This window comes from Coffea arabica, chromosome 6c (assembly GCF_036785885.1).
Source record: "Coffea arabica cultivar ET-39 chromosome 6c, Coffea Arabica ET-39 HiFi, whole genome shotgun sequence".
NCBI classification, from domain to species: domain Eukaryota; kingdom Viridiplantae; phylum Streptophyta; class Magnoliopsida; order Gentianales; family Rubiaceae; genus Coffea; species Coffea arabica.
In genome coordinates this window covers 30,772,202-30,793,157 of record NC_092320.1, presented here as the reverse complement: position 1 = coordinate 30,793,157, position 20,956 = coordinate 30,772,202, and the positions used below count along the sequence as shown (strand labels likewise).

Here is a 20,956-nt window from a genome sequence, read left to right as displayed (position 1 = left end):
TTGCACACCTTGAGCCTTGATCACTTGTATCACCCGTTGAGTTTTTTGAGGATCTTGACCATCTTGATTCTTGAAGATTTGCACCTCCCTACGTATAAACAGTTTCTTGTACGTCCTTGCATCCATACGGGGCTTTCTTGGCTTAGGAGTAAACCTCTTGGGAGTTTCTTGAGCAGGCCGCTTGGGGTATTCTTGGGTGACGTTGCTTGTGTCATCTTGTGAAGCCATTGTTTAGCACCAAGCGTCAAAACTGTCCTTGTGTGGAGCAAAGAGGGGAGGGCCGAATTGTTGTTCTTGAGGGAGAGTAAGGGACGAAAATTTTGAGGGGGATTTAAGAAGAGGTAATTCTGGAAAATTTTGGGGTTAGGAAGCTACCAAATCTGGGAAAATTTTTAGGAAATTCCAGCCGACTTTGAGGGGAATTTAAAAAGACAAGAAATCTGGAATTTTTTTCGTGGAAGCAATTCTGATTTGATAAGGTAACAAATCTGGAAATTTTCAGCGGTTAGGAAGCTACCAAATTCTGTTTTGCAGCCGACTTTGGAAGGTTTAAAAGGAGCAGAAATCTGGAAATTTTTTAAGCTACCAAATTCTGTTTTGCAGCCGACTTTGGAAGGTTTAAAAGGAGCAGAAATCTGGAAATTTTTTTAGCTACCAAATTCTGTTTTTGCAGCCGACTTTGGGAGGTTTCAAAAGAGAAGGAAATCTGGAATTTTTTTTGGGAACAATTCTGATTTGTTATAGCCGACTTTAGGAAGGTTTTTGGAGAGGGAATCTGGAAAAATTTTGGTAATAATTCTGTTTGGTTAGCCGACTTTAAGGAAATTTCCAAATAAGTCCAACACCTAACTTGTTTCCAAAAATCAATTGGGCAATTGAGTAAAGCACTTGGGAACTCCATCACCGTACTTGGACTTTCTTTTTTCTTTTTTCTTTGTACATCAATTCTTTCCTCTTCCAGTCCTTATTCATTCCTTGAGCTTTCCATTTCTACTTTTTGTTTCCTTGTTCCTTTGATACAATTGGGAGCTAATTGATTATGATTGAATTTCCTTGAGAAATTTCTGATTTCTTCAAAGGAAACAATCAATTGGCTTGAGGAGTGAATTGGTAAGAGCATTATAGTGACATAAACACTTGAGTGAAAACACGAGAGGAGTGAAACACTTAAGGGAGCAAGTGAGACATTTTCTACTAATAATTTGTCAAGTTTTGCAGGTTTCACCATGTCTCAGGAAAATGAACTTACCATTGCTCAATTGTCACTTAAAATGGATAATATGTGGAAGGACATGCAGAGGAGATTTGACCAAAGGTTGAAAACAATCCATGAGCAAATTGATCAACTAAATTCATCTAGGGTTTCTTCTAGGAAATCTAGGGGAAAATCCACCCTGGGGGAATCTAGTGACTCCAATGCCGATTCGGAACATGAGGCATACGAGCAAAGAAGACCAAAGCGACACTCAAGAGCAATCGGTGATGCCATCAAGGGGATTAAGATGAAGATTCCTCCTTTCCAAGGCAAATCTGATCCGGATACATACCTTGAATGGGAGAGTCGAGTAGAGTTAGTATTTGATTGTAATGACTACACCGATGCACAAAAATTGAGACTTGCCGTAGTAGAATTCACCGACTATGCCATAGTTTGGTGGGAACAAGTGGCTACAAGCAGGAGAAGGTGTGGAGACCCACCTATAACCACTTGGACTGAGCTCAAGAGACTGATGAAGAAGCGATTTGTACCAAGTCACTACCATAGAGACTTGTACCACAAACTTCAAACCTTGACACAAGGTCAATGCTCAGTCGAGGACTACTACAAGGACATGGAAATCTCCATGTTGAGAGCTGACATTCAAGAAGATAGAGAGGCTACAATGGCAAGATTTCTCAATGGTCTGAGGGTTGAAATAGCCGATCAACTGGAGCTTCAATACTATGTGGAGATCGAAGATATGGTGGAGAAGGCTATCAAGATTGAGCAAAGGCTCAAGAGGAGGGGTACAACCAGAAATTATACCCCTCATCCACAAACATTTACTCGCCCATTCCAGCCCAGAAGGGAAGAGAGAGGTTCGAATGCTTGGACCACTCCAAAGCCGAAGCAAGATCAAGGGTCAAGCTCACGGCCACCTTTTAACAAAACCGACTCCAAGGTTGTTTCAAAGCCAACAATTGAAACTTCAAAACCTAGGAATCGTGACACCAAATGTTGGAGGTGTCAAGGAGTTGGGCATATTGCAAGGCAATGTCCTAATCCAAGGACCATGCTTGTCCTACCAAATGGAGACATTGTCACTGATGATGAAGAGGAGGATTACAAAGACATGCCTCCCTTGGTTGAAGAGGAAGATGAAATAGTGGAAGTTCCAACTCAAGACAAGGTTGGATTGGTAGCAAGAAGGGCGCTAGCTACTCAAGCTAGTAAAGATGAGCTTCAACATCTTTTACACTAGATGCCATGTGACCAACAAGGTATGCAGCTTGGTGATTGACCCCGGAAGTTGCACTAATGTTGCTAGTGCATTGATGGTGGAGAAACTAAAATTGCCAACTAGTGAGCACCCCCGTCCCTACAAGCTTCAGTGGTTAAACAACAGTGGCGAGGTACGTGTTCTTAAACAAGTTTTGGTTATTTTTCGCATTGGTAGGTATGAAGATGATGTTATGTGTGATGTAGTACCAATGCAAGCTGCACATATACTCTTAGGGCGTCCTTGGCAATTTGACAAAAGAGTCACTTTTGATGGTTTCTTGAACACATACTCTTTTATGCATAATTGTAAAAAGACTACACTTGCACCTCTTATACCTCAACAAGTGCATGAGGATCAAGTTAGTCTACAAAAAGAGTATGACTTGCATGCTGCCACCAAGAAGGACAACGGCAAAACTAAGAAATTAGTGTTGGCCGACCCTTCTTCAAGCAAGTTGGACCACTCTCATTCGGTCTTCGAGGCCGCACAGGAGAGAAAACCCAGCATGCTTGCCAAGGTAAAAGATGTGAGAAAGGCCTTGCATTCTAATCAGGTTTTATTTATTTTATTTGGCAAGGAATCCTTACTCACTAATGCTCTTGATGCTTCTTTGCCTAGTGTTATTACTAACCTCTTACAGGAGTATCAAGACGTCTTTCCTGAGGATATACCTAATGGTTTGCCACCATTAAGGGGAATTGAACATCAAATTGATTTCATTCCTAGCTCTTCCCTTCCAAACAAGGCACCATATAGGACCAATTCTGAGGAAACCAAGGAGCAACAACGACAAGTGGAGGAGTTGCTTGGTAAGGGGTGGATTCAAGAGAGTCTAAGCCCTTGTGCTGTCCCAGTTCTACTTGTTCCAAAGAAAGATGGAGGATGGCGAATGTGCACTGATTGTAGGGCAATTAATGCCATCACGGTAAAGTACCGCCATCCCATACCTCGTTTGGATGACATGCTTGATGAATTACATGGTGCTATCATTTTCACTAAGATTGATTTGAAAAGTGGTTACCATCAAATTCGCATGAAAGAAGGAGATGAATGGAAAACTGCATTTAAAACAAAACATGGACTTTTTGAGTGGTTGGTCATGCCTTTTGGGCTAACCAATGCACCAAGTACTTTTATGAGACTCATGAATCATGTTTTACGCTCTTTCATTGGTAAATTTGTGGTCGTTTACTTTGATGACATTTTGATCTATAGTAAGACTCTAAATGAGCATGTTGTGCATTTACAAATGGTCCTCGATGCACTTCGCAAGGCAAGCCTCTACGCTAACCTTAAGAAGTGTACCTTTTGCACAAATCAATTGGTTTTCCTAAGATATGTTGTTAGTGAGCAGGGAATTCATGTTGATCAAGAAAAGGTGAAGGCTATTAGTGAATGGCCAACCCCTACCAATGCAAGTGAGGTGAGAAGTTTCCATGGCTTGGCAAGCTTCTATAGGCGTTTTGTCAGGGATTTTAGCACAATTGCTGCCCCACTAACGTCAATTGTCAAGAAAGATGTGCAATTTCATTGGGGAGAGGAACAAGCTAAGTCTTTCCAATTACTTAAACACAAGCTCACACATGCACCTGTTCTTAGTTTACCTAACTTTGACAAAGCTTTTGAAGTAGAGTGTGATGCTTCTGGTATAGGTATTGGAGCTATTTTACTCCAAGAGGGTCGCCCAGTTGCCTACTTTAGCGAGAAGTTGAATGGAGCTGCTCTCAACTACTCAACCTATGATAAGGAACTAATGGCCTTAGTGCGAGCCCTACAAACATGGCAACATTACCTTCGCCCTCGTGAGTTTGTCTTGCACACCGATCATGAGTCACTCAAGCATATCAAGTCTCAAGACAAGTTGAGCAAACGACATGCACGATGGATTACCTTCATTGACAGTTTTACCTTTGTGATCAAATACAAGACAGGTAAGACGAATGTAGTGGCTGATGCACTCTCACGAAGGTATGCACTTATCACTACTTTAGATGCTAAGTTGCTTGGTTTTGAATTCCTTAAAGATCTTTATGCAACTGACTCAGATTTTGGTGAGATTTTTGTCTCCTTGCCACGACACTCTCGTGAGCACTATTTCATCTCCTAGGGGTTCTTATACTACAAGGACAAGCTTTGCATTCCCAAGAGCTCCATGCGCACGCTCCTAGTGAGAGAAGCTCATGGGGGAGGACTAATGGGACACTTTGGCATTGCCAAGACCTTAATGATTCTCCAAGAGCATTTCTTCTGGCCACGCATGAGGAGTGACGTAGAACGGCACATTGAAAGGTGTGTGACTTGTCACCAAGCCAAATCAAAGGTACACCCTTATGGTCTCTATACACCTTTGCCAATTCCACATGAACCATGGGTTGATCTGTCAATGGATTTTGTGCTTGGGCTACCTAGGACTAGAAAAGGCCATGATTCAATCTTTGTGGCAGTTGACCGCTTCTCCAAAATGGCCTATTTTATTCCTTGTCTTAAAACAGATGATGCTAAGCATGTTGCAGATTTATTCTTTCGTGAGATAGTTAGATTACATGGCATGCCACGCACTATTGTTTCTGATAGGGACGCCAAATTCCTTAGCTATTTTTGAAAAACTTTGTGGTGTAAACTAGGTACTAAATTGCTATTTTCTACTTCTAGCCACCCACAAACTGATGGTCAAACCGAAGTGGTTAATAGGACTTTATCTACCCTGTTGCGCGCAATTATTAAAAAGAACATTAAATCTTGGGAGGATTGCTTACTACATGTGGAATTTGCATACAATCGCACTGTTCATTCTACTACACATTATTCGCCGTTTGAAATTGTGTATGGTTTTAACCCTCTCACACCTTTGGATTTAACTCCTTTACCTGTTCATGAGAGAGTTAACTTGGATGGTAAGAACAAAGCTGCATATGTACGTGAGCTACACACTAAGGTGCGAGCCAACATCGAGAAGCGTACACTTCAATACATCCAAAGTGCCAACAAGGGGCGCCGCAAGATGGTCTTTGAGCCTGGCGATTGGGTATGGATACACATGCGCAAAGAGAGGTTCCCAGTAAAAAGGCATAGTAAGCTACTTCCATGGGGAGATGGTCCATTCCAAGTCCTGGAGCGTATCAATGACAATGCCTACAAACTTGACCTCCCAGGTGAGTATGGGGTACATGCTACTTTTAATGTCTCTGACTTGAGTCCTTTTCATGCAGACGATGAGTTTGATTTGAGGACAAATCGCCTTCAAGAGGAGGGGACTAATGAGGAGGGGCTCAAGGCTGCTCAAACTTCTAGTGCTCAAGTCATGCAAATACCCAGTGGTCCAATTACAAGAGCGCGTGCTAGGAAAATTCAAGAATCACTTCAAGCTCTTGTGTGCACGATTCAAGAACGAGTTGGTGATGACTTGAGGACCATTGAAGGATTACATAATGGAGAAACTACTCTATACACTTTCCTTCAAATGGAAGAACCAAGTGAAGACTAGTTCACCGAGTACTAGCTTGTTAATTAGGGTTTTAGTTTCCATTATTAGTTGTTTGTTAGCATTAATAATTTCGGTCAATTTTCACTTCACTTTGACCGAATTTAGAGTCTTAATTTTAGTCAATTAGTTGTTAGACATTTTCGCCCTTAATGAAGGGCAAGGTCGTCCATTGGACATTCTAGGGTTTGAGTCCTGTAAGGCTATATATAGCCTAGGTTTTCATTCATTAAAGGACAGTTTTCAGATTTTATAAAATATATGTGAGTTTATTCACTCTCTCTTGACTCAAAGAGAATTTCCTTTGAATACTTGAGAATCAATCTCAAGTTGTTCAACGAACTTATCAATCAAGTAGTCTCCTTGATTGTGGCGTTCTTCTATCTATACTTTTGGTTCACTAAAGTGGCTAGTCGTGGGTTAAGGAATCTCCTTAGTTCGTGGCTCGTGATTCTAGAAGGGTCAAAGTTCCGCAAAACATCCCAACTTGGTGTTCGTCTAGATCCGTCTCACATCAGTTGTGTTTCTTGTTGATTATATAGAATATGATGTGAATAAACTTAGATAGGAAGTTGGAGTAGTGGTTCAAGCTAGAAATGTGAAGTTTATACCTTGAATGCATTAAATTCCAGATTTAAGGAGTGAAACTACCCTATTCTAACTAGCTTTATTCGTGTATGTTAGAGACCAAATTAGGCTTAGGTTAAAACATAAAAGTTGTAGAAAATGATGTTATATAGCTGCTTGTAAAATTTTAGTTCAATTGGAGTACTGTATCATGTGAAATGACTGGAATACCCCTGACTACCGAAAGCTTCATTTTACAGACAGTTTTGTGATCTCGCACTTTTGCTTCCTTTTTCACCTTGATCCGTATCAAATCAGCCTTTGGTCAAAACATGAAACTTTTAACCCTATTTTCAACTTTCCAACACATCTGAAAACACCTCAAACGGAATTGTGTAACCCGAGTTATTGTCATTTGAATTCAGTACTGACAACCATACTGACAAGGACATTCTAGTTCTATAATCTGTAATTTCGACCTGGATCAATTGTGAACTGGGTTGAGTTGTCTTCATAAAAGTTGTAACCTTTTGTCTTAGCTTCAAAATGGTATAAAGTTCACACCAATCTGATAAATGTAACTCTAGTTGAGACCAAAATGTTATAAGATGTTGAATCTGCCATTTAGTCTTTTGCCTTCAAAACTTAATTTCCGATTGGATTATTATACTTGTGTTGTACTTCGATGATTTTGAGCCTATTGAATGGCTATTGTGATGAGATTATGTGTATGTGTTTTGAGGCTGAATTAAGAAAAACAATGAAGCCATAAATGGCTGGAAAATAGGTAAACACATAGGGCGTGCTGCCCAAATTTTCACTCGAAAATTAGGTAGATATACTCACGACTTGAGTAAGGGTTTGAGGACGAATTGAACTTAAATTGTCTAGGGTATTCAAGTCTTGTTTCATAGAGGTCTATAAGTTAGCATTCGGCCAAAACTTGTACCCTTGAAAAAATGAAATTTACGACTAATAGAAATACGTTTTCTCCATTTCTTTGACTCAAATGGGGATTTCAAAGTTTTAAGAGCGAGTATAAGTTTTACGAATATTCTCCAAATGAGTTGTAATTATTTGATTTTTGTTAAATGAAACGTTTAAGTTTCGAACCTTAGTTGAATTTCAAAGCTCTTAAACAATGTTTTATCACAGACTTGGACTCCAAACAAAAAGTAATACCTGAATGTGATCCATAAACGCACTATATCTTTGGTGAGTGCTTCCAAATGCTTGGTTAAACTGGACACTTCTTTTCAATACTTGGCCCATGTGATTTAATGATATGTAATTTGTTGGATCGAGAAAGAATGTACTTTATTGCACTTTCCCTAATATGATATATACTTGTTTATTGTTGCAATTGACTTGATATACTTGTACTGTACTTGTAAGTGTTGAGCGGTAGCATATACCACACTCAATGTGAGTGGGAAGTGCCTCTCATTTCCGTCTCCGTACTTTTATTTTGATTCAGTCGATTGGAGATGTTATCTCATCAATTTTTTGGAGACCCAAACCCCACTGGCTAGTTAATCGAGTCGAGCCGGCAAGGGCTTGGTCGATTAGATAACGAACTATAGGTATCTAGTATTGTCGAGTGGAGTGTTATCTCCTCGACTAATCGGTATACTCGAGTATTACCATCAGTGTTTAGTTAGTGTTTGGGCCCGGTAAAGGGGTTGAATGGTGGACGGATTGGAGTTAAGCGAAGTACTACTGGATTGGTTATTTTAATTGAAAGTTGACGGAGTGTCAACTAATACTTGATCAAGCTCTGGTGAAGCAACGGGAACTTGGCTCTTGAGAGCCATCCGTATCCTTATACTTTGAAATGATTATTGCTTATTGGATTATTGTTTCTTTTGAAAAACAAAACACTTTACACTCGTTCATTTTGAGATTTGCTACTTGAAGTGTTATTGTTCACTTTTATGAACTTGTTATGCTCGTTATTTTTCTACGTTGATACTTGTACTTTTAAATAATGGTTAACTTGTTATTTGGAACCTCACCGGGCTTTTAGCTCATTCCACGCCATTTGATTTCGTTACAGGGGTACGAGCGAGGCATGAGACTTATACAGACTAACATAGTCTAGTTTTTTAATTTTACAATTGTACTCACGCTAACACCCGACTAGGGTTGATTTTACTTGGGTTGTAAATACTTTAATGTTTTGGGCATGTATAAACCTTGTAGCTAGATTTGAACATCAATGTATATGTTAAGTTAGAGATTGTTGTTTCATTTCTTCTCTATGGACGTGGTATCTTTCTCGAGTTACGCGTGAGTGAGTCCTGGCGAGAGTTGGGCAGGCAGTCCGCTAAACCCTGGAGTACCCCCTAGGGGGAGGTGGGGTCGTCACAATTAGTTTTTAAAGTTGGTGGATGCAAGAGAAGACAAGGAAAGATTAGTTTAATAAATAACACCTAGCACATTAAAGCAATAAAGGATATATAAGAGCAAAAATAAAGAAAGTGGGGTAGAACCCCTCCCCTCATATCTAGTGTTCCTAATTGGGTATGGTTGACTCTATCCTAGGTAATTTTTAACATGGATGCATGAGGTCGAGTTCACTAATGCATTTAGAATCGATAAGGTTTCAGGTTCCTAAACCTTCAGACCAAGAGTCGATGGGTCATCAATCCCAAAGCCTTCAGTCGGTGGCTTGAGTGATCCCTTAGACATCGCTATGGATGCGGAGCACACCATCTGCCTACCTAAGCAAATCGGTCCTAATCCTACAAGAAAGTGTAGGATGACGCCCACGAGAAAATAAAAAAAAAAGGACAAAAGTAATGCATGCATGTATGAAGTGCTTCCTTCGAGGGGAGAGATTAAATACCATTAAAATACGTGTGAAGGCTCTAAGATAGCTATACCCTTCCACCCAAGATGTAAGGCATGATATAAATACATAAACATAAGTAAATGAAAGTAAATAAACAAATTATTCATCGCATACACGGATATCGAGTGACAATTATGCATGTGAAATGCAAAAAGCCCTAAAAAGAAGGAAAAAGAAAAAGTAAAAGAAAGATGCAACCTAAACATCCTATGTGATATGTATAAAGGTTAGAAAAAATAGAATCGACTATACCAAATGCTTGGACTCTCTAAACATCCCCAATGGAGTCGCCAACTGTCGCGACCCATTTTTTGAAAAACAAAATCTAGGTATTTAAGTGTTAGAAAAATGAATTTTTGATTTGGAAAATGAGTTTTTTATTTTAGAGAATAAACACAAGAAAAAGGGTATAAAATGGGACTTAAAAAGTGCGATGATTTTGGTCCAAAATAAAAGTTTAAAAAGGGTTTTTAAGAAAATAGTAGTCGCCACTTGGTATAGAGTTTAGGTGTACCAAATCACCTAAAATGTATTTTTAATTAAAAAATGGATAAAACCCTTTTTAGACGACTCCAGATCTTTGAAAACAAGAGAAAAGAGTTCCGGAGTCATGGTTAAAGAAAAGGAAGGCAAAGATTTAATAGAATCAAACCTAAGGCACCTTTCAACCTAACCAAGGCTAGTTGCGAGATTTAGTCGAAAATCTTCTTAATCTAAAATATAAAACTTATCACATTTGGATGTTTTTACATTGATGCAAATCTAGACCTAATGAATATCGAGATGATCGAAATATCTCTTCAAAATTTAATTTGTGCAAATCACATTAATTGTGATACCCAAAATAATCCTTAGAAGAGGTCACGAATGTACAAAAATGAGACTTGAAGAAAAGAAGAATTATATAATCATAAATATACGTGACCTAAAGGAGACGAATGCAATATAACAAGTACGGGGAACTAAGATTCGTGACTTCAATTTTGCTTTTTATAGAGAAGATACGAGCGTGCTAAGACTAAGAAACTATACTCGTCCATTTCCCATATTTGAAGGGTGACTCTTCTAATCTAGTAAAGCAAATGAGCTAACCTATTTCTAATTTCCTAAATAAAATGCAAATCTAAATGTCATGTTTCACACGAATATGAAATGCCATGTCATGTTTCACAGATGCGATGAATGTCACACGAAAAGAGTGAATCTAGCACGAAAACAGCTTAAAGAGTCTAACATTGAACTATCCCATTTCTACAAGTCTTCACTAGCATTGGACTAGTGAGAAATCGGAGAGAAAGGCCACAACTAGCGTTGAACTAGTGTAATGACGTCATGCATTTATTACAAGAAAATAAATCATATAAAACATGATTAAAACATATAAACACATAATGCACATAAAACATATAACACATAACACATAGACATGATATCTAGAAGCAAAAAACCTAAGGAAAGCGAATAAACACTTAAGCACATAGGCATGCAAGCACACAAGCAAAGAAACACACATAATAGCCTAACTATTACATTTGGAGTGCTAACTATAATCTAAGAGGAGATATGAAAAGCAAAAGAAGAATAACCTTGCATAAAAAGCGATATGCCCTAATGAATGACTTTGCCAGGAAATCGACATTCAATTTGAGATTTACATATTACATACATCATTTAAGATATGCTTCCAAAACAAACAAAAATTAAAAAAAAAAGCTTAAAATAAACAAAAAAAGGGGGGAATTTAAAAATAATAACCTAACTATTACATTTATCTAACTAAATGCATTTTAGCAAAAATTAAAACCTATCTATTACATAGGCTAGCTAAATACATATCTTGAACACCTATCTATTACAATTTGTTATTTTAATGCCTCTCAAATAATCATCAAAATTAAATAAAATAAATGAAAGTTAAAATGAATAAAATGGGTAATTAAAGGAAAAAGCACTCAAACACATGCAATTACACATAAAAAAACACATAGGAGTACATAAGAGAATTTAAAATAATAAAAGATGATACCTCCTTTGAAGTAGGGGTTAAATGAGGTTGGATTTGTCCTATTAATACTCCAAAATCAACAAAATGATCAAAGCACTAATTTAATTGTGAAGAAATGGAAATAATCATGAAATCTACCAATTAAAGCACTTAAATGAAGTACAATTAACAATTAAAGAAGAAAAGCAACTTGTATTTAAGAAATCAAAACTGTCAGGGACCTAATTACAAAAATTAAGAAAGTTTTTGGGGTCCAATTACTAATTATTACAAAAATTAGGGTGAAAAATAAAGAAAATAAAGTTTAGGAATCAAAGTGCAATTAAATTAGGAACCTAAATGAAATAAAACTAAAATTTTTAGCCATAGTATAATAACGAAAAAATCTAGGGACTGATTTGTAAATAGCACAGCAGATTGCTAAGAAGCCAAAGCCAATGGGCCATTTTATATCTTCTTTGGGCCGAAATCACCTTAGCCCAATTGAAAGTCCAAAAGAAAAAGGCAAGCCATCCCGACTTCCGGTTCAAACAAACCCAACCGGAATACATTAGGCTTCATCATTCCAAGCCCATGTTGAACCCAATCAAAAAACTATCAAGACCCTTCTGCCAAAACCCAACCAAATAAAACCAAAACTCATGTTATTTTATTAAACCCAACAAGATAAAAAGCTAACTAAAAACTATTAAACCCTAATTACATCTTAAAGTCCAGAATTAATTTGTCCAACAATCTACTTAAAATATGCAAAAGAGAATTAGAATTTTAAAGGGGGCAAAATTGATTTATTGCAGAGGTTTTTGGGCCATAGTAGAATTAGGTGAAAGTTGGGGGCAAAAATGTAATTTTTTGAAAAAGCATGAAGCCTGATAGAAAGAAGCTTTCTTCCTTCTGCAACTTTTCTGGGCTTGAAACTTTAGCAACCCAGAAAGCATGGCGACGATCTAAACAAAACTCCAGCCCCAAACACACACTAGATTCCAAAAACCATCATCCAAATGCAAGATTAACACGCATCAGAGGGGAAATCTAGACTAGAAAAGGGGCTGCAAAGAGAAGGGAAAAACAGCCAAAGTAGAAGAGAAAGAAGAAGCAAATGAATGCAACAAATCTTAATACATATGGCACAAATCTAGACGTAACAAAAAGAAAGAGACAAACCAAATTAGTTTTGAAGCTTAATAGAGCCAGAAAAACACGGAGAATCCGAAGGAAATGCTGCCCAATGAAAGAACAAGGTTACCAGTCTTCTGATGAAGAACCGCCAAGCGTTGACGACCATGCTACTTTGGCCTTTGATTTGGCGATCTTGCTAATGTTTCCTCCTAGAGTTGTCTGAAACGAAATTGATCCTTGACGAGTGTAGATAGTGTAACAATGAAAAACGCACCTAAAAGACTACAATTGAGATTAAATTTCGGCCAGGAAAAAGGCCTGTTCATCAACCCTGGCTCAGAGTTCTTCACCACAAATTTTCTGCTCCTTTCCTTCTTTTTCTTCCTCTGTTTTTTCCTCTTTTTTCTCTCTTTCCCTTTGCTTTCTTTCCCCGCCGCCTCCCCTCTCTTTTTCCTCTTACTTTTTCTCCCTTTCTTGCACCGTTTTTGCTCCATTTTGTATGAGATAAGGGTTGCTAAACTCTCATCTCAATGGCTCCCATGAAACCCAATTTTTGTGAAGACCCGAAAAATTTCTTATTTTATCGAATATTAATGGTTTCATTAAGTATTTATCCACCTATTTTCCCCAAATAATTTATTACGACCATTTTAAATCCATTCGTATGGAATAATGTCTTCATTGTGTTTTTAAAATGTCCCGTTAACAACTTCAATTTTCGGAAGGATTGTTTAATTGCGAGATAGTGAACACGAGTGTTTCGAGGTGATATTATATTCGAGAGTATGATTATCCTGGGGAAATTAAGAACGGACAATAGCAGATTAAGAAAAGTTAATCGAGAATTAAAGGTGAATAAGTTCTAAGTGAGCATATACTACTCACGCGTGGATAGTTTTCCAAAAGACGCATGGATACAAATTTATTGGAGATTTGAGGAGTTAATACTCGACTCATGTGAGGACTCGTAAAAACTATTATTTTATTTAAACCTAATTTATGGCTTAATAAATTATTTAATTGGATTTTTGCCACGAGAAATATTTTCTAGTCTTATTGGACATAAATACATAGTAATATAACCTCGTAATATTTTTAAAGTGACTCGTTTCAAGAATTAATTACCTAGAGCACGTTTAGTAAAAACAGTGAATAGTGCTTGGAGATTTTAACCGCGTAGGAGCACAATGAACTTGGAATATTGGAGACTTGTACTACGGTCCTAAAATAGGTAATATTATGAATAAATACTCAAGTGATAGTTAGTAGTGCAATCGTTATAAGAATTTTTCGGAGGTTTCGCGTTATAGCGTTAAAATCGACGGTACGCGTTTTCACACACGCGATTTTGTTTGAGGGACTTTAGACCCTTATTTCGGGACAATTAAGAGTGAATAATATTTACATGAAAATAAGTGCATTAGAGGTTTAGTGCACTAGTGAAACAAATGCGAGAGAAATCGAGCCGAATCGCGCCCAAACGCACCCTAGTGAGAGTTGACTTTGGGGAGGATTTTGCACCACACCTTGTGTCTTCCTTAAGAAGCTAAATTTGGACCAAACACTCTCTCTCTTAGTCTCTCTCTTGGCCGAATTCTCTGCAGCAAAAACACAACACAAAGTTGCCATTTTCATCTTCAATTCTTGCACAAAACCTTCATAGATTCACACCAAATTTGAACTACACTTAGCTTGTTGCTTGGAGAGTTCATCTAGCTAGCAAAAGGAGGAGATTTTCACGGTTTCTTGGAGCATCTTGAGGACCGAAATTTCTGGTTTAAAGCAACAAGGAGGTATAACCTCATCCTACACCTTAAGCTTGGTTTATGATGGTAGAAATGCATCCTTAAGCTATTGCATGTGTATGGGTATCTTGATATTGTTGGAAAAATTGAAAAGTGGGCTCTATGGATTCCCACACTTGGGTTGTTGCTGATTTGATGATTGATGGTGGTTATATTGTTGGTTTAGTGGTTAAAATGATGGATTAGTGGTGGGTAATTGATAGAAACTTCATTGGGTGCAAGAAGCAAAAATTTCCGAAAATACCCCTGTTTTGTTCGGCCACTATAAGGCCAATTTTTGGTGAATTATTGGCATGAACCTGATGTTTATATGTTATATTAAAATTTCATTGAAAAATAATAAGGTTTGGTTGGGCAAATGAATTTTTTTGGGGAAACTAGCAAATCTGGAAACTGTTCACGTATGGCTCAGACCAGCGGTGGTGTTTTGGCTATAACTCTGTCCTCGGATGTCGAAATCATGTACCGTCAGTGGAGTTTGAAACTAGACATCCCAGGCTTTAATTTGAGATAAAATGCACGTTCTGATTCTTTGTGAGTGAGCCGAACCAAACGTTTTAAGATCACTGTCCTGTCTCTCGGAACTGCTGGAATGGTCTGTAGAGGCAGTAACTTGAGGCTCAATTTCGAGCTGGTTGCTTGCCAAATTTTGGAATGATTTCTTCTGTGAACTTTTAGTCCTATGAATGTATTTTCCAACGCCATAAACCATGCTCAATTCCGAGTTAAATTGAATGCGTTGTGACCAAAATAAGAGGACTGCCCTGTTTTGGAAAAACATATTATTTGGACTGGTTTTGGACAAAAACCCGTGAGTGATCTTATTAATTGAAATTTTGATGCTAAACCATTACCAAAGGTATCATGGGTGTATCTTAGACCTTTATTTCACAAATGAACCATGGTTGGATAGCTTTCTTGGTTAAACGATTTGAATTTGGAAAATGAAAGTCAAAAGGCAGATTGCCTTAGGAATTTTCCGGAACTTTGGGTGATTAGTTCACCACCTTCCTGAGGGTATTTTTCCCTGAAATTCGATAGAGAGGTACCTTCCATATAGGAGTAAAATACTGCCAATTTTGGTGCCAATTCAAGTTCGTTTCGATACCTAATTAAAATTCTAAAGTTGGAGGTTCAAATCTGGAAATTCTCATCCAGTCTTGAATTTGCTCAACTTTGAGCTACCGTATCTCGGTACTCGAAACTCCGATTCTTGATCCGCTTGTTTTGTTATACACCTCACTTGCAACACTAATTGATCTGCAAATTTTAGAGGCCGGTTTGCAACGTGTGAATCGTGCCGAATTTTCAAAGTTGGCCGAAATCCAACTTAATCCTGCCTTGAAACCAAGTCTGCACCTTCAAGCCCATTTTTGAACACTTTCCACTTCGATTCATGGAAAAGCATCTTCTAGGAACTTATAGTACTTTCTAAGAGGTTTCCAACGGTATAAAGTTTTCCAATTTTCGACTTGTACCGAGTGAGTTACGATTTTTCAATGATTCATAATAAAGCTGAAAATTTTCCAATTTCAAAGAAATAGAGTTTTTCAAGAACTCTTTACTCTTTTGATATTATCTAAACGTTTTGCCCACGATTTTCATGATAAAAACTCAACTAATATTATACTTCATAAAACGCAAGTTGAACCTCGATTTACGAGTAATTGAGGTTCATTTTTGTGAAATATTCCTTAGATCGTACTAATGTACAATCTTGCTTGATAATTGAGATACTTGAGTAATTATCCACTATTAACTGCCAGGCACACAAGGAGACATTCAAGAGGATCTCACCGTGGACACTTGAACTCCAGCGAATAATCTTTATTGATTAGCTCGGTGAGTGTCAAGTGTGTGAATCTTTGATACTTGCTTAATTGTGGTAATTATTAGAGATTTTAAAAATAAGGGCGGGTGTGTACTTTATCGCATCCGTTCTGATTTCAAATGAATGAATGAAATGCAATGCTATGTAATGGTTACATATGTCGTTGGAGTGAACCTCCTCGACTTTCAAATGAATGGGGGACGCCCAAACTCATAGGCCGACCTTGAACTCGAGCCGGTAATGGGCTTGGTCGGGAACTTGGGCAAGCCATGAGATTATAAGCTCGACCTAATAAGAGGTCCTGCTTGGCATACTCGTAGAGTATCGCCTTATAATAGACTTGTGGGCCCTTGGGGTGTACGGTGGACGGAGGGAAGTAAGTGGTGATCTACGGAAATGGAAATACCGACCCGGTTGACAGGAGGGTCAATGCGGGAAGGTATACGAATGACATCGGCAGAGCGAGTGGAACTTAGCTCCTGAGAGCTACTATATCCTTGAATTGTTTCTGATTATTTTTCCTGCTCAAATGGTACTTTATTGAAATATCACGGTTTTATTTAATAAAGTTGAGATTGCTATTTGAACAATGTGCTTGCATGTGTGTCCTTGGGCTCACGAGCGTTTTGCTCACCCTGTAGATTTGTTTTCCTTAACAGGACTGGAAATGGAGTTAACGCAGAGAAATCTCCTTTTGGATATATTGTGTTTTAGGGTTTCAGGTGTATTTTGGCTCGACCCCTTTATGATTGTACTTTTGGAAGTTTAATGTATCATTCGGATATATGGGGTGTATATTTTGGAATTTAAGTTGTATTATGAACGCACGACGTGCGGGTGGCAAGCTGATAGGTACCTTGTGATGTAACCATGAGAACTGTCACAGTTGGCATCAGAGCCATATGCTGACAGGTTGGGTAATGGATGGATATTGTTAAGCATGAACGTTTCCACACTATATGTATTCGTATTAATTTGATTTTGGTATCTAGTATCGCTTTAAGGTTGAACGTTTATTGCTTGAGTCCTAGCGAGAGCTAGGCAGGAGTTCCGCGGATACCCTTTGGTGCGCCTTAGGGAGAAGTGGGGGCGTCACAGTTGGTATCAGAGCTTAGGCTTTAGATCTCTGTAGTGTATCCTAGGCTTAAATGTTTAGGATGCCGGACTGTGGAATTTGATTGAAAGTTAAGTGACTGCTCGTGAAAATGAAAATTAGAACCTGGGTCCGAATTGGTGGATGACAAGGAGTCTTGATATGGTGTGATACATGTGGGATAGTATGAAGTGATCAAATCTTGTTTATTTCGTGTATCTGGACCTACCTAAGCTTTTACTCTTAAGTGTAAACTACAGAAGGTAATGGTGATATTAAATTGTCTCGGGGGCGCCTTCCGGTGGTCCACTATCGAGAGAGTGAACTAAAAGAGCATTGGAGAAATGGTCCGATTTACTGGACTAGGACTTCATGTGAATTTCAAAGGACTTGCCCGAGCCCAAATAGTGGGGTGTTAATAGTGGTCGATCAATTGAAGTGGCTATCCGAAGAAACTGGAGTGATTCGAAGGGATGATCAAGAACTGAGGACAATTGCGGATGCCTAGACTACTAGAATTCCTGAAATTGAAGTTGAAGTACTTCAGGAGCGAGGGAGACAAAGGCTCCTGGTGAGAAACTTCAAAAGCTAAGAACCGACTTGTTAGGTTAGTGTCCGAAATTAAAGACAGAATGGATGAGTCGGTGGCTAGGTGTGTTACCTTGGTTGCATGAGTGGGGAATGACAAGATATTCGATAAGGGACATGAGATCTAAAACTCCTAGTGCTGGAAATGAAACTGATCCTATGGAGGTAGTGAAGACTTTTGGGTACTGCCAATCACTAATTTAGTGATTTAAACTATTTTAATAGTTTGCCAAAGATAGACAGGGTGACGCTCGCTTAAAGGCCGTTGTAATTTGTGTCTTGTTTCAATATGTTTTCTACCTTTTGAGGCAATTAAACATTTCTCATGACATGTTTAACCTTACTACTTTATGATTTTAAAATCCATGATTGGGGTTATACGTATTTACGATTATCTCAGCGTTTTCCCTTTTATTCTCATATTTGTTTAGCATGATCAAGTCTCGCTTTCAAACTTCGTTTGGGTGCGTTCATTTCATGCCATGTTTATATGACTGTTAAAGTTATGAGTGGCCAAATAAGTAAAAGGGGGATAGAGGGCGAGGGGGTTAGACCACCCCAAGCTCCAGGGGATAATTAGGGAACGATTGCTGGATTGAACCGAAACCCTAGAAATAAAAGGGAAACACCTACATAGCTCCTACTATTGGCCATACGACTGATATCCTAGAACAGTTGGTTGAGTACCAAAGCTCCGGACCAATAAGCCAACCTAAGGACTAGGAGAGGTGTGAAAATGAAATGATTCTTGAAGGTCGTCTATCTAGGTTTCACGGGGGACCTAACCTTGAAATAGTAAGATTGATTTGAAAGGATACATAAGGTACTAATGGGACTACGAGATTTTGATCGCTTTTCGAACAAACTTCATAGACAAATATCGAAGATTGAAGTAAGACATGAAAAACTTTATATCAAGGAATAGAGTCCCCGTATCTGGTTGTAATTGGAATTAATGGTAGTAATTTTATGGAGACTTAAGAACTCACTCATGTTCGGCAGAGAATAACTAAGATTTATATTTCGGGGTGACCTATGAACAAAAGAATGAAAGAGTAATCTGGCTCGAACTTCCATTATGCATGGCTACTCTTTTGATGTTGTGATTTGCCTGACAGGTTAGCATTTGACTTAAGTCAACTGGTAAGATGACAACTTTGGAAGAAATGCGTAAGGAATTGAACCTTCTTCGAAACGAGGTAGAATTTCAAAGGAAATTAGCTGACTACTGGGAAGAACGGTGGAAACAAGAATATGCAGAGAAAATTGAATTACTACGCCAAAATGTAGGATTAGAGAAGAAATGCAAAGAAAAGCCTCGAACTGGCCAAGCCGCCACTTCTCATGCACATTGTGGATACTGCGGCAAGGTTAACCACGTTGAGGCCGAGTGCGGGATGAAGCAAGGAAAGTGTCTGGGGTGCGGTAGTACCAAGCATAGGATTTCAGATTGCCCTAAAACTTTTAAAAAGAGGAAGTACTCAATAGCCAACTAGGTCCACCGCAAAGCGATCAAGTGCCAGATGGGAGTAATTAGTACTAATGGCTATGAACGGGGTCCTAGTAGTGAAGGTTTCACAGATTGAGATGGTTTGACTTCACTCGAGGAATAGAGGTTGTAGTTTTACCCTAGACTAGGCTAGCACCTTTGGAGGTTGTGATCTTTTGAAAAGAGAAAAAGTCTTTTGTTGTTTTGTATCCTGGCAACTTGACATGTTTTGCTACAATCCTGTCGTTTCTCCTTTCCTTTTTGAGAGGAGTCCATAAACCTCTTCCAACTGGATGTAATTATTATGATCTTTATGACTCATGAAAATTTACTTCGCTTTTAATTGTTTTTATGACCTACACGTATGTTTAAATCCTGTTCCACGCCCTTAGAATTATAATAAGACGCGAATAGTATTGGATGTGATCGAGATTTTGCTTGAAGAATATAGACCACCTGAGGTCTTGATAGTGACTAGAGATCGGGATCGAAGTGAGGACTTAGTGTTGAAATGGAATTCAATGTAGGAAATGCCAATTTGAGATATTAAAATCGGTGGATTGAGTTAGTAAAAGGAAATAATTAATGGATTCAATGTGCCTAACGATTAAGGACTAGATATCGTATTTGGAATGAAGGCTAGAAGCTATGTATTGATAGATTATGGAGTCTGGAACGATGTGACCATTAAGAGCAACCACCATTTTTCTTACATGGATAAGAATTCAATAATTTGTAAGGAGCCGTGATCCTATTTACGTTGGATTTAAAGTAGAGATATTAACCATTTGGGACCCCTAGGAACTAATGTGGTTAATACCGCTTTCAAATTAAGACATGGACACTCTAAAATTTTCGGTACACCCTTCGAGTTGACAGATGCACTAGAAGTATTTATGGACCCAAGGTATCGCAGTTAAATCGTATTTGGACAAATCGGTGGAGGCATTTATTGATGATATATCGATATACTCTAGTGTTGAGAAGGTCATGAAAGACACTTGATGGTAATTTTACGAACCTCGAGAGAACGCCAACTTTTGTTAAGTTCAATAACTGTGAGTTCGATTGGAAGAAATAATCTTTCTACGTTATACAGTATCTAAGGAAGGAATTATTATTGACTCAGCTAAAATGAAAGATTGTATAAGAGGAAACGACCAGAAAAGCATATTGAAATTTGGAATTCTCGGAGTTAGTCGAATACTACCTTTGGTTTATCAAGGATTTTTGTAAGAGTGCAAGACTTGGCAAACCATTTGAGGTTCTAAATATAAGGAAAAATCTTGAGATGAAGAATGTTAATTGGTGTATAGGTGTAGGGGGTAATCTTGTGATTTTTACAGATGACTCAAAGGATGGTTTAGAAGGTATATCAATAAAACATGAAAAGGTGTTTGTATATGCCTCTAGGAAGTTAAAATATTACGAGATGAAGTAGCCAACTCCTGATTGGGAGTAAATAACTACAATATTTGCTTTAAAGAAGTTGAGATATTGCCTATATGAGGTAGACATGAGGCCGATTAAGTTGCTCTATGACTCGGAAGTTGAAGCGCCTAAAAAAAAAAAAAAAAAAAGGGGTTTGATTGCTAGTCGAAAGAATGGAATCTGTCATGCATAAGTTGGAAGAACGTAAGT

At 38.2% G+C, this 20,956-nt stretch overlaps 1 protein-coding gene across 1 annotated transcript in view; it reads left to right on the top strand.

Annotated features, from left to right (window-relative positions):
• Nucleotides 1-1,271: 1,271 nt before the first annotated feature.
• Nucleotides 1,272-20,956, top strand: part of LOC140008734 (uncharacterized) — a 33,868-nt gene continuing 14,183 nt past the window's right edge. The window contains exons 1-6 of the mRNA XM_072053594.1: nucleotides 1,272-2,390; nucleotides 2,482-2,613; nucleotides 3,124-3,408; nucleotides 3,838-3,901; nucleotides 4,136-4,451; nucleotides 5,136-5,635. Coding sequence (XP_071909695.1) covers nucleotides 1,272-2,390; nucleotides 2,482-2,613; nucleotides 3,124-3,408; nucleotides 3,838-3,901; nucleotides 4,136-4,451; nucleotides 5,136-5,635 — 2,416 coding nt within the window. The remainder of the gene's footprint in view (nucleotides 2,391-2,481; nucleotides 2,614-3,123; nucleotides 3,409-3,837; nucleotides 3,902-4,135; nucleotides 4,452-5,135; nucleotides 5,636-20,956) is intronic.